Raw genomic sequence first — 14,443 nt, forward strand, 5'->3', positions numbered from 1 at the left:
TGTTAACAAAGAGACTCGTAGTAACCTTACAGAAACCAGAGATCAAGACAGTTGGAGGTCTACAAATAGGATAAAGGGGGAAAACCCAAAGCACTTCACTTCTTCACACATGTACAGCAGGTCAATTAGTAAACACGTCTGTCTGTAATTAAAGGAGAAGTGTGTCATTTCTGCACCACTAGAGGAACCGAATGGAACTTCAGTATGACTTATGGTGAGCTCATATAAATATGAATGGAAAAATCAATATGGTGGCTATAGTCCTGCCTTCACAAAGTTGTTTACTCAAGAACCATCCCTGGATTATTATAGTTAAATACAACTAAAATCATAAAAACAAAATAATAATAATTTCTTGAAATAAAATAAAAGTTAACTGAAATGATATATATAAAATACCTAAAAAAAAAAGTAACTCGTAACATTTGTCATTGTCATTTAGTTTAATTTGATGTACTAAAATAACTAAAACTGAAATAAAATATATAAAAATTATAAAGAAATTTTTTAAATAAAATATTTAAAATATTAATAAAAACTGTAATAGTATCTCAATGATACAAAATTAACACTAATAATGGACCCATTTTGGTGGGAAAAAAATAAGTGAGCAGTAGTGTCTCTGTTATTTAGTTATCACTGTCATAAAGTATGATAAACACTGGAAATCAAGCAATCAATATGTTATGCAATTAGCAGAGAGGCACCGATTTATTTATTGATTTATTTTTAATAGTTAAAGCACAATTTAAGAAGATGGAAGGATTTGTACCTTGTATCCAGTGATAGTGCTGACGTGTCTACGGGGCATTTTCCACCGGACACTGAATGCAGTGCAGTTCACTGTCTCCAGCTGAATGTCTAGCGGTGGACTTAACCTCTCTGACAGCAACAACAGGAAATAAAATCAACATTTTAACATTCATTTCGTTATGTAAAATAAACCCTCAGGAATAAAGGTGCTTTCTTGGAATCAATGAATTCATTAAGAATCTTTAACATCCATAGAACCTTTCTATAGGACAAAAAGTTATTTAGAATGGAAAACGTTTCTTTATAATATTAAAATGTTCTTTACACTAAGAAAAACAATTTTGACCTAAAATTGTTCTTATATGGCACTGCGAAAACCCTCTATTGATAATTTTGCTTCCTCCAATGAAAAGGCATATGGTCTGAATCAGGAGAGAAATATGCACCGATCAAGCTTCATTTATAAACAGTTCTAGACAAGTAACAAAACAAGTATGTAGGTGGATTTAGATTTTTTCACTTGAGGAAGCGTTTTTATGGATTATGAACTGATTTTATTTTTTTGCCAGAATTGGTGGTCTAAGTTAAAATGCATTAAGAATGGATTTGTTTCTTACAAATGTGTAGCTTTTTGCTTTATGAGACGTTACTTGATGTACTGGAGTGGTGTGGATTACTGGATTATTGTGATATTTTTATCAGCTGTTTGGACTCTCATTCTGACGGCACCCATTCACTGCAAAGGATCAAGTGATATAATGCCACATTTCCCTAAATCTGTTAAAGAAACAAACTCATCTCTACGGCCTGAGGTTGAATACATTTTCATCTTATTTTCATTTTTGGATGAACTATTCCAATTTGAAGGGTCATAACAAGAAACAACAAAATAAAAAGAAACATCTAAACAAAACCAGACTGATTTTAGATGCATTTCAGATGATGCGTGTGGACAAGGTCATTCCTAAAATCTGATGCCTACAGCGCTGATGGACAGTTTAGTGTGTGAATGTCGCTGCAGCTCACGTCACAGGAGGAAAACAACACGATCATCCTTCCTGATGGCCTGTGAAATATGCAGCCACTGCTACTGCAAGTTCAAAGACATTACTTGCTCTTATTTTGGCTTCATCTACCAACATAGGAATATTGCATCTATAGTTTCTATTTTGTTAGCCCATCATCATCTCATCCCGACACATGTATAAAGCTTGCATTAAAGATGGATTTATTCCAAACACACCTCTCTCTCCTTTCAGATCATTTGCAAAATGAACACACATCAAAACATTCACTTTAAAGGTTTGTATAGTCATTAGAGATATCAAGTAATTTGACTGAGTATGACTAATACACTCTTTGATGATGTACGTTCCATGTGATCTTGCTAGTTGCAGGTGTTTTTGTTGGGCAATTAAAATGATGCCTTCTGAAAATAAACCAGTCTGAACTGAAACTAATTTGAAAACATGCAAACAAAGCATGTTATAGAGCTCAAAAATCAAAACAGGCTGTACTATAAGTCAAATACAGCAATAAATGAATGTGAAATAATGTTCAAATACACAAATGTAATAGACCAACATGTAAAGCGATTGAGGATGATGTCAAATAACAAGCCTTTCACAACTGAGCAATTCATATATTAAAGTTTCATGTTGCGTTATTTAGTGAAGCAACAGTGAGGAAATAGTAATTGTAATTTTTTAAAGAGGTAATATACATATGTATATATATAGCAAATGATTCAGAAAGAGGTGGTAAAAATCAAAGTAGCAATTCCTTCAGGTTCATACATCACACTAAAAAGGGAAGGTGAAGTCAAAAGCATTGCACTGACATACTTTGTTGCTACACATTTTAGAAAATGCAGTAGCTCACTTAATATTTGACTGTTTGCATGCTAGAAAATGTAAACAGTGTGCACAATACTTATTCACTGCATTTTCTGAACAGCCTATGATGTACAGCTTTCGATTGCTAGCCAGAGCCAGCTCTTACTATGGAGAGAGATATTCTTTTTTTAATATATTATATATATATATTGTTTTGTCAGCTTTGAGCAGCACACAAGCATATAGATGGACCCAAAGCTAACAGATACAAACTAAAGTCACAATACACCAGATTTGATTTAACAGCATCTTTAATTTGAGAGCAAGCCAGTATGTAGATATCATTAAAGTATGGATTTTCAGGCAACCGAGAACTGAGTAACAAAATTGGAATTGATGTTTAAGTGCGTGTGACGGTAAGAAAACTTTTAAAAGAGCCTTCAGACCAAAAATGTCTAATTTTCATTAACAACTCTGAGTCAATACAAACTAAAGCGAAAAGGCTCCAGGCTCATATCTTTTCCAACAGATGATGCAATCAAACTTAAGGAAATTACATTTACCCAGACCAACTTCTAATAGTCCAGCAAGAACAACTTCTTCACTTTCCTAAAAGAAAGAGGTCGGGCAGTAATCTCAAGACCTAACATGAAATGATGTCCTAAACCTGTCTATACTAACAGATTCAAGTGTATATATGACTACTATATGCTTGAATTTGTTAGTCTTTCAATAAATCAAGACCACCAAAGTAAATCTAGTTCCCAGTTCCTTGGCTATACCACTAAAAAGCGCATTAAGGTTAAGTATTCCCATATACCCAAGGGTACCAGAGGGACAAGCACCAATTTGCAGCATTTCATCTGAAGTGTCAGTTATCAAAGGGCTTGTTTATCTGAAATGACTGATGGTTTTCATTACTCTAAATTGTTGGCCCATGGGCACTGGGCATGAGATCGTCCGGAGGGTATATGGACGTGCCATACAGCGCTGACCCTGCCATATGACTGCGACCCCACATGTCTCTGTGACAAATCACCTGTACATCCGTCCATCGGAGTAGCCTAAAAATTCATCCTGCACGCATCAAGTGGATTGTGTCACACAGAGAGGCTCCAAAAAGTATTTAGAAACCAAATGCATGCATTACATTAGGTTAGGTAAAAAAATAAATAAAAAAATAAAAACATATATATAAATATAATTTTTAAGATGAATATGGCAAACATACATCTGGAAAAAAAATGCTACAAAAAATGCATGTTTGCATGATAAGGCTAAACAGTTCAAAAGTGTGAAGAGAAATGACTCATGCATCACACAAAAATCACACACTGAGCACAAGTTAAGATTAAAAAATTGTTACGCAGTTTGCTGTTTTGTATAATGCAATGACATTCAGACATGTTCATGCGTGTCTAGTTGGTTGAGGTCACTGTATAATAATCAGCATTAAAAAATACGACTACATTTTAACAAAAGAAGATGAGCAATGAAAACGACACTCACCTGACTTGCGTGCACTAGACTTTCTTGTGCATAGAGCGAAATTACACATCCACACCAAAGCAAGAAGCACCATCACTCTCTCCTGGAGACGCATTTTCAATCCTTTATGATTCCGAGAGCCCGATCTGAGTTTCAAATGCAGTAATTACTCATTTAAACTCACAGAGAAGAAAAAAATGCGGGGTTTTTTCGATCCAGACTGTTGCAGGTCTTTGTATGCACGGTGAAGCCGGTCTGATGCGATTACTGTCTACCGCAGATCAGACACGCTCCTCGTGCGCGGCCCCACAGGAGCCCCGACACCCGCGATCAACTCTGGAGAACTTCAGCATCCACGGAAGCCTCGGCAGCCGTCCGGAGTCCGCGTGTCAGCCCCACACTTAAAGTTTCTTCTTATTTAGGAGCGTTTTTGAGAGAAGCGGTGAGGAGCGAAGGCAGAGACACTCGGAGTTAAGAGGATAAAGGTCTAATCTACACAGATGGGGACTTGAGCTCGCTTCAGTAACTCTGACCAATATAGCAACACGGGAGACTGACTGCGCGATCAAAGTTTGAGAGGGGCATTCTTAATGTGTCTACTTCATGGCGGGTATTAAATGTGAATAACCAGATTTGACGACTAAATTACTTATAGACCTAATTATTTTTGACAGGAATGAAAACGAGGCTTTGATGGCCAGTTACAGTAGGCCTACAGTTTGTTGTTTAGTAGACAAAACGTCTTTCTGAGAAAAAATAAATAAAAAAATCAGACAAAAACGCTATAGACACAAGTGGAGAAATTAGATTTTTCATCCGCGTTAAATTCAAAATGGAATAACCTGATTAGGGTCTGTTATAGGCTAATTAGATGGATGGATGGATGGATGGATGGATGGATGGATAGATAGATAGATAGATAGATAGATAGATAGATAGATAGATAGATAGATAGATAGAATTTCCTGTCCTGTCCTTTTCATGTCTTCTCTTTGAGTTCTCCTTGAGGATATGAGGAATCTCCAGCTCTATTCTATACCGGAAATTGAGGAATTCATAAGCTGTCAGATTCAAAGCAATCTTTTCTTTCATAAAATTGAATGTTTGCATGAAAAAAAAAATCATCACTGCATTGTTTTCCCTACAAATAGGCTAATCAAAGGAGATCTGAATTAAGTTTGATGATTAACCAGCCTAATTAGTGACAACATTCAGCGTAATTACATAGATTTGAATTCATAGCAATTTGGAATCAAATGGGCTCCAAATTCCCCCAAAATTAAATCAAGACGAGTCTAACACACACACACACACACACACACACACACACACACACACACACTGGTAGTTGCCTAACCTCTAGCGGTTTAAATGGATGATAATAACAGATAAATAATGCAATAATAAGTACAGTAAAATAAGTAAGGCCCTGCACTTCAGACTGTTTCTTCACAAAATCATAATAGGACTGACAACATAAGATCCTAGATAATCAGAACAAAAGATAGGCTACAGTAAAATGACAGACATTGACAAAATGGTGAGTTTATTATTATTATTTACATTTATTTATTCATTTAGCGGACGTTTTTATCCAAAGTGACTTACAAATGAGGACAGTGGAAGCAATCAAAAACAACAAAAAGAGCAAGGATATGTAAGTGCTATAACAAGTCTCAGTTAGCTTAACACAGTACACGTCTATATATATATATACACACACACACACATATATATATACATACACATATATATATATTATTTATTTACATTTACATTTATATATATATATATATACACACACACACAGTATAAATAGACAGATAGATAGATAGATAGATAGATAGATAGATAGATAGATAGATAGATAGATATCTGCATCTCACAGTTTAATCTGACTGCACAAAAGTAAACTAAAAATACATATGTAGCACACAATAATTAGTTGCACAATGTGTACTGTTTTCACATGAAAAATGTTAACAGTGACTGTTTGACATTATTGAGAAAGCAGAGAGCAACGGTTTTCTCAGACATGAAAGGAAAATGAACAGAATTTTCACAACAATCAGACACACCAGCTTTCTCAGTCCAGATGCAGTTGTTGTCTCCACAGTTTCTACACAGCTACTAAACAATCATTTCTAAAACTTAAATATGGGGAGATGTTTGTAGCACTAATTGCTTTATCATCTGTACAAAACATCAATATCATTTTGCCAAATTGATAAAGTTGTTTTAAAAAGTACAACTTAAAAAGTGTAACTTGATGCTATTGTAACACTTAAGAAATATTGAGCATGTATTTATTTTATTTATCAAATTGTTTAAACTTATGTTGTAACCGTATCCAACTCCACAGAATTTTAAGCATTTTAACTCAAAAAGGTAAAAATTTTAAACATCAATCAATCAGTCTTTGTAGAACCAGTGGAAGTAATGTTTCAAACTCTTCATCTGCTTAGAAATTATATTTCAGGTATTGTATTTTAGGTAAGCAAATGTTACAGTTCAGATTAAACGAGATTGATTTAGATGATACGTTTTATAAATTAGCGTCTGTTGTAAATCAAATTTTAATTAAGATGTAAATATTTTCAATATAAAAATATTTTAACAATTGTTAATCATTTAAAATCTATTCAAAATATTTTACATAAATTCTTTACATTTATTTTGCAAGGTGGAGATCAGTATAATAACTAATTATGAAGCCCTGCACTGAAGACCACTGACCTCTAGAGGGAGTGTTTGTCATTCATATGAGCACTGGAAATCCATTCAGCAACAGCTCATTGTTTTATATATATATATATATATATATATATATATATAATCTTCTTTCAAACAACTATGAAAAACTATATATATATAATACTGTATAGATACCGTATATTTAATGGTCAGGTTTTTTTTTTTTTCATGTTTAAGTAACATCCAGGTGTCGGTTTGCTTTGTTCATGAGGTCACGTGTTTTATTTTTTTACAGTCTATGGTTTTAATCGCGCGAACTGTTCACGCGCACTCACATCTCACTCTCAGAGCTGATGCTAGAGTGAACTGGACTCACACTTGACCTGAATTAACAATCAATGAAATTACAAACCATAAACTACACGTCTGATCATACAAGTGGATGTATTGCAAGAATACTACATTTTGGATCATATTTCCGCGTGTAAAACAGGATGAAGTAGTTTATGAAGAACAGAAGAACAGGAGTCAGATGAAAGGAAATATAATATGCACGGTTTTTATTTGATAAATGTTTTCGGAAAGCACCTTTAGCTCTATGATCATCAGTGCTGATGGCTGGATATACAGAGCTGAGCTCAGGTGAGTGAGATCATCCGTTTTTCACTGAATCAATATTAATCATTATTGCAAACAATTTTTATTTTTTATTTTTGTCAGCATATTTTAAAAGATTTATTTGTAAATTGTATTCGGGCTATAGGGTATTCTTCTACTACTAATGCTATATTTAGTTGGTTTATTATTATTATTGCTATTAACAGAATTTAGAAAGTTTTAGAACTTTCTTCACAGGAGCAAGTGGCTAGTATATTTTTTAGAAACTAAAAATTACTTTTAAATTCTTTTAACGAAATAGTAGGCAAATTATTCTTTATGGAGTTGGTTAATATTATTATAATTACAGTTATTATTATGATGACAAAAATATTTTAGAAAGTGCCTTTTTCATATAGCAGCAAATGGCTAGATGTACTTTTAAATTGTTCTGGGTTATATAATAATAATGATAGTAATAATAATAATAATAATAATAATGCTATTATTATTGCTGTATATATATATTTGTACTTTTAAACTGTTCTGGGTCTATATAGTAATAATAATAATAATCAAAATAACGCTATATTAACTTAAATATTTGTTGTTGCTGTTGTTGTTATTACAGATTTAATTTATAAAGTACCTTTCTTCACAGTAGCTTCAAGTGCCTGATAGAAAACTTAAGTAATTGTATTAAAAAAAAAAACACCCACAGAAAAAGCAAGACAAAACGTTATATTAACTAATTCAATGTGCATTTTCAATTCATTTTTTTAAAAGAAGAACAAAGCTGTGTAATCTGTGTGACACAGTTTGCAAAGGCTGTGAATGAAAGACAAAGTAAAGTGTGTGTTTGGCTCAGGCTCTGTGAGCTGAGGAGGGAGTAAGATGAAGGTCTGGGGTGTGATGCTGGCGTGTGGACTGACTCTGAGCTGTATTTCCTCCGTCCCGAACCCAACCGGACAGTGTTCTCAAAGACCACAGGACCTGCAGAGAAAACCTTACAAACATCTGCAGCCAAGAAGTCACTCAGGTCAGGAGAAGCCATTCGATTCTTACTATTAAATATCTAAAAGTCACATGAATACACACACAGGTGTGATAAAGCGTATTTCAGGACACACCTGATACTGTTGTGATGGTTAAGTAAAGAAGTTTCAGGTGACCCATTGTACCTGGGTGAGACACTAGACACACACACAACTACTCTAGTTCTATCAGCTTACAAACTGAGCTTACAACTCCATTTGAACCTTTATTATAGCTGGTATCTGTGGACAAAAGCAGTATTGTTGCTAAAAGCTGTCAGAATAATGCAAACTATATCATGTTATGGCTCTTTGATCCCTCTACTCATCCTGTCATAAAGGCACACCAAAACACGACCAGCTTTACATACTGTCAAAACACACGGGAGAGGCTCAGAGCAGCAGTCTTGAGATCCACTAGCCAAGGTTTCCTGCAGCACAAACAGGCTTGGTTTAGTTTTACTCTTAGAATTAAACTGGCTCTTTTTCTAATGTGACTTTTTATTTACAGTTTAAATTCATCTTAATATTAATTTCAGATTTCATAATTTTGTTATGTGCTTTTGTCAATTATTTGTTTGTATATATATATATATATATATATGTGTGTGTGTGTGTGTGTGTGTGGAGAGAGACAGAGAGCTGTATTTTTATTTTAGTAATTTTCCATTTGTATTATTTTTAAGAAATTTGCTGTTTTATTAATTTTACTTTTTTCAGTACTCTAGCTTTTACTTATTTTATTTCAGTTTTAGTAATTTTGTCATGTTTTACTCGATTTTATTTCTCTATTTTGCTATAATTTATTTTTATTTCCCTTTTAGTAAATTTGTTACATGCTTTGTTGTATTATTATTTTTCAATATTTCTATTTAGCATTCATTTTTTGTTTTAGCTTTAGTATTTTTTGTGTTTTTTTTATTTTTATTAGTTTTTTTATTTCTCTTTTTACATTTAGCTATAATTTATTTTTTATTTCACTTTTAGTAAGTTTGTTACATGTTTTGGTCGATTTTGTTATTATTTTTCAATATTTCTATTTAGCTTTTTTTTTTTTTCCTTTAGTAATTTTTGTGCTTTTGTCATTTTTATTCTTTTTTTATTTCTCTATTTAGCTATAATTTATTTTTTATTTCAGTTTAAGTAACTTTGTAATGTGGTTTTGTCATTTTCATATTTTTTTATACTTCCATTTAGCTTTATCTTATTTTATTAAATTTGTGCACTTCTGTCCTTTTTATTAGCATTTTCCTTGTTCTATTTAGCTTTATTTTTATTTCAGTTGTAGTTTTAGTCCTTCAACTTAAACTTATTTTATTTCAGTTTACGTTTTTCATCTTATATTTATATTTTCGGTTCTTTTTTTACTTTCAATAATTATTTTTATATTTTATATATAATATTTATATTTTATATAAAATATTTATTTTATTCTGGAGAGGAAGTTTTCACTTCAGAAAGGTTTTATTAGATTTTTTTTCCTGTGATATTAACCTTTTAAAGCATGCATACATGTAAAGAGTAAGAGCTTTCCACATATCATTACCTTAGTAGAGTCAGAGCCTTTTGTACTTCATTTTAGCATATTGTTTAAAATCAGATTGTATCTAATGCAGGAACATCTCTTGCCTCTGTCATCCAGACAGCTTCCCCACACCACTCTCAGTCTTCATCCACAGAGCCAAGAGATCTCCAAAACGAAGAGGTTTCCTTCGTAACAAGATGGACAGAAAGAGACCGAGTCGTGACGAGAGAGAGAAGGGCAAAGGAAGAGCGTGTGCACTGAAACAAGTCCAGCTGAAAGTGTCTGATCTGGGTCTGGGCTACCGGAGTCAGGAGGAGCTGATATTCAGTTACTGCAGCGGCGTGTGTATGAACTCCCTCACAAACTATGACAAAATCCTCACCGGCCTCGCCAGCAACGGCAAAAACATTCTGCACAGCTCTCCTCCCACCGCCTGCTGCCGACCTGTCGAATATGACGACGACCTGTCCTTTCTGGATGACAACCTCATATACCACACCATGAAGAGGCACTCGGCACGGAAATGTGGCTGTGTCTAAGCAACTGTGACAGACAATGACACCAGACGAGAAAATCAATGGAAACAATTTCAGGTTATTACATGTGTGAGCATGTCTCGGTCGAGGAAATCATCATGATTGCATTTCTCTAAGAAGATACAGGATAAGGAACTGCAAAAATATTATTGCAAGATGTTCAAAAACTGGTACATACACTCTCAGAAAAAAAAGTCTGTAACTAGGGCGCTGCCTTAAGATAAAAAAAGCTAAAAAGTGTGAATATGTACACTTTAGGTACTAATATGAACTATTTAGGGGTAACATAAAATACCACCCCAGTGACAGCTTTGGACCCTTTTTCTGAGAGTGTACATCATTTAACCCATAGGAAGGCACATCTTAAACAACAAGATGGGATATTTTGTGTGCTGTGCTTAAGTTCTTATGGTGGCTTTTTGACATTTAACCTCCACTAGTTAGGGTTAATAAGAGAATTTTCTCTGATTCTTGTGTGCATTGTTAAACACAAAACCCAAACCGATGGTTTTGATGAAATTAATTCATCCCTATATATATATATATATATATATATATATATATACAGGTCCTTGCGAAAGTATTCATACCCCATCATTTATTTCACGTTTTATGTTGCACCCTACACTCTGTACACCATAATGACAAAGCAAAAACAGAACTGTCACAACTTTGTAAATTAAAAAAAAAATGAAATAAGTACATTACATAAGTTTCAAACCCTTAACTCATTATGTAGCTGAAGCACCTTAACAGCCTGAAGTCTTCAGACAAGGTCATCAGACAACATTATGGATAATGGAGGCTACATGCTTCTGTTAGCTTTCAATGCAGTCAATAGAGTGTAGAATGATCTGGTAAAAAAAGTAATTTAAAGCAATTTAACATAAGGCAGCAACATAAAACATTGAAGGGGTATGAATACTTTGCAAGGCACTGTATATTTTTGAATATCTATTTATATGACCCCCCCCCCCCACCCCATAATTTTTTCTTTGTGTAATAAAAATTAACAATAAAAAAATAATTTACTCACTATCATTTCGATTCTGTATGGCATTCTAAAATACATTTCCTGTAGCTCAATTGGTAGAGCATTGTGCTATCAAGCGCAAGGTTGGGGGTTCAATTCCCCGAGAACACACGATAGAAAAAAATGTATATCCTGAATGCAGTGTAAGTCGCTTTGAATAAAAGCGTCTGCTAAATGCATAAATTTAATTTAAAAGATGTTTTGCAGAATGTTCATGCTGCTCTTTTTCCATAATGTCAGCACATTAAAAAAAATCTATTCCAAAAGATGTATGCACTATATTTCAAAGGATTCTGAAGCTTTTCATGATGAACAGACCAACATGTCTTTATTATGTGAAAATCTTTTGTACTACTTGAAGCCACCATAAAAAGAAAATTCACCCATTTTCTAAATGCATATTGTGATTAATTAATTTGTGCATTTTTGTCCTCCTGACATTTAATCAAAATGTCTTAACTGAATCCATCAAGTCCATCATTCCTGATGTTATGCAGGAATCCTCCAATCATTTAGTGCGCTTAAACCCCGCCCCTTCAAGCTCCTTTCATCTGTCTCCACTTTTGAATGCCACGCCCATATCCCAACATTCAAACAACAACCGAAAGACAGAATCAAGTCCCCACCCTACTTTTTTTCGTTTTCGATAATTTGTTCCATTCTGATCTACATCACAATAAAGAAGAAAAGATCTGTTGCTACTTGACTTTTATCGCAACTTCAAAACTCATTAACCAGAAAAGAAAATAATGCTACTCTGGCCTTGTTGCAACTCTAGGCTCACTGGAAATATGTCTGCCTACATTTCTGCAGATCTTGAAATAGGTTGCTCTGGGTACATTTAGCTGAATTTGTCAAACGACACATCCACAGGAGGCGCTATAAACTGTATAATTTTTCTCCATCGCAGATGCTGTACCAGGTGAGCTACCGAGCAAGTTTACTTTATCAGAAAAGCCATATCGAGACGAACATGTGAGATGTTAAAATGTATGTAAAAGTATTTTGAGGACATGTGCAGTATTGTTATAATTTGAGTGAAAAGGAGCAAAAGTGGTTTACTGCCTCAAGTGTTCATTTTACCTGGAAACGTGAAAGTGAAATGTATGCATTTCTAATGAGCCTGAGTTGCCTTTATAATATTAATTTATCTAGATCTTATCTAATTTATCTCAACAATAATTATTTTCTGCTCCACAGAATAAACTTTCACATGGATTTTGCATGACAATGAGCAAATGGTAACTTGCCTTTAATTAGCCAAAATGCCAAATTGACCCATTTTTATTGAGATGGGTATTTATGAGTCACTAATTGAACTGTGATTTGTTTTAATAAGACTAACATCTGCAGTGAGTTTATAACTTGTATATAATGGTTGGAAACACAATGGCTTTGTGGAAAAGAGATGTATAAATAGAGAGTGGTGATGGAAAAGAGAAGAGAATGAAACTGGAGATATGGAGTGTGGTGGAGATCTGATCTCGAATTCAGAGTTCACGTTTCGGCCGCCGCACACACCTGTCATTACACACCACACGGAACAGAGTTAATACACCGACCGACAAGGAACAACCTTGTTAATGCTGTTACCTCAACATGACGAACAAAGGCCCAGGTCAACGGTTACATCAGTAATTAGTCATTAGCTGTTGTAAATCTGTAATGCAAGTACTAGACAGAGAGAAGGAGAGCAGCTTGAACATGGAGCCTAAATGTTGGGTTCTGGATGTAAAAATCCATTTCCAGTGAGATATTAAAAAAAAAACAAATAATGCAAACCGTTTATTGGATTTCTTGAAATATAAATCTTTTGTAATATTACAAGACTTCATCATTTCACTGCCTGCGTCTCTTACCTTTTCCTACAGCACAGCCGGTCTTTCTTGACTCCAGCTCCAGCCTCTTCTTCTTTATCTGTAATTATAGAGCAGCATTTCAAGTCAATATCTGAAAGAACGTCCACAGCGTTCAGCTCAAGTGATGAAGCGCCTCATTACAGTGCATTGTGTTAACAGAAGACATGCCATCACGAGCAGTAATAATACATCTCTTTATGTCTGTTTAATGTATTGACACAAATGTAGAGGATCTGCTGAGAAATCTGCTGCTGCATGGGTTTACTTTATTTTAATGGAATAGTCCACCCAAAAATGGAATTTGGTTAAATGTACTCTTCCAAGATGAGTTTTTGTTTCTTCATGCATTACGTCACTTGCTCAGCAGAGAAGTTCAGAAGTTCAAGAGAAAGATGCTATTTTTAGGATTGGTAATAGTTTGACAGGATAGAACAATCGATTACATTTTAGATAATTTATAATTGATGTGAGGAGAATCTAATGTTTTAATGCATTCTGAATGCACAAATAACTTGCATATCTAGATTTCATACACATGTATTCTCATTAAGAACTGTGGACTATATTTCATCAGTTTCTTCACGTTTTCTCTGCCAGTCATAACATACATTCTTCTCCAAGAATGACGTACAGGAAAAACATTTCCATTGAGCAAACACCTGTTGTCCAGTTTCCAGCACCTGTGCACCTGCTGACAGGTAAAGTAACGTGATTTTCTACAGAGAGAGCTCAGTGTACCAGATATATTCTTACACATCTGCTTTGGACCACTGAAACTTAACTGGGGGTCACGTTATTTAAATACAATAGCATGAATATATACATTTATATGTATAAATCCTGATCTTTCAATTTTAGAAGCAAGGTTAACATTGAACAGTTTGTTAACAGCAGTAGCCTACATCTCATGTTGAAAGGCTACATAGCCTAGATTTCCTTCTAAAGACTATCCTTAAAAGTTGCATTAATGCATTTGGACCATGATTTAATTGCTGAGTTTGAGGCATTTTTTCAGTCAATTTGTGGAAATGAACACAATCCTAGAAAATTCATGGAAATTCTCAACTTGTGCTCTGTGCTTAAACGTTT

At 34.1% G+C, this 14,443-nt stretch overlaps 2 protein-coding genes across 3 annotated transcripts in view; one reads left to right on the forward strand and one right to left on the reverse strand.

Moving 5' to 3' along the window:
* Positions 1-4,558, reverse strand: part of LOC132140636 (pikachurin) — a 23,442-nt gene extending 18,884 nt beyond the window's left edge. For both annotated transcript variants that reach the window (XM_059549482.1, XM_059549481.1), the window contains exons 1-2: positions 4,098-4,558; positions 773-882 (exon numbers count right to left, since the gene is read on the reverse strand). In XM_059549482.1, coding sequence (XP_059405465.1) covers positions 773-882; positions 4,098-4,191 — 204 coding nt within the window. In that variant the 5' untranslated portion in view covers positions 4,192-4,558. The remainder of the gene's footprint in view (positions 1-772; positions 883-4,097) is intronic.
* A 2,656-nt stretch (positions 4,559-7,214) lies between these two features.
* Positions 7,215-10,893, forward strand: gdnfb (glial cell derived neurotrophic factor b). Its single transcript, XM_059549483.1, has 3 exons — positions 7,215-7,412; positions 8,236-8,406; positions 10,044-10,893. Exons 2-3 carry the CDS (start codon positions 8,262-8,264, stop codon positions 10,463-10,465), a joined length of 567 nt encoding a protein of 188 aa, XP_059405466.1. The 5' UTR covers positions 7,215-7,412; positions 8,236-8,261; the 3' UTR covers positions 10,466-10,893.
* Positions 10,894-14,443: the final 3,550 nt, after the last annotated feature.

This window comes from Carassius carassius, chromosome 5 (genome assembly GCF_963082965.1).
Source record: "Carassius carassius chromosome 5, fCarCar2.1, whole genome shotgun sequence".
Taxonomy (NCBI): Eukaryota; Metazoa; Chordata; class Actinopteri; order Cypriniformes; family Cyprinidae; genus Carassius; species Carassius carassius.

Coding starts and splice junctions, on each gene's coding strand:
- gdnfb (XM_059549483.1), top strand. CDS start 8,262: ATGAAGGTCTGGGGTGTGATGCTGGCGTGTGGACTGACTCTGAGCTGT. Junction 8,407..10,043: donor GCAGCCAAGAAGTCACTCAG/GTCAGGAGAAGC, acceptor TCTGTCATCCAG/ACAGCTTCCCCACACCACTC.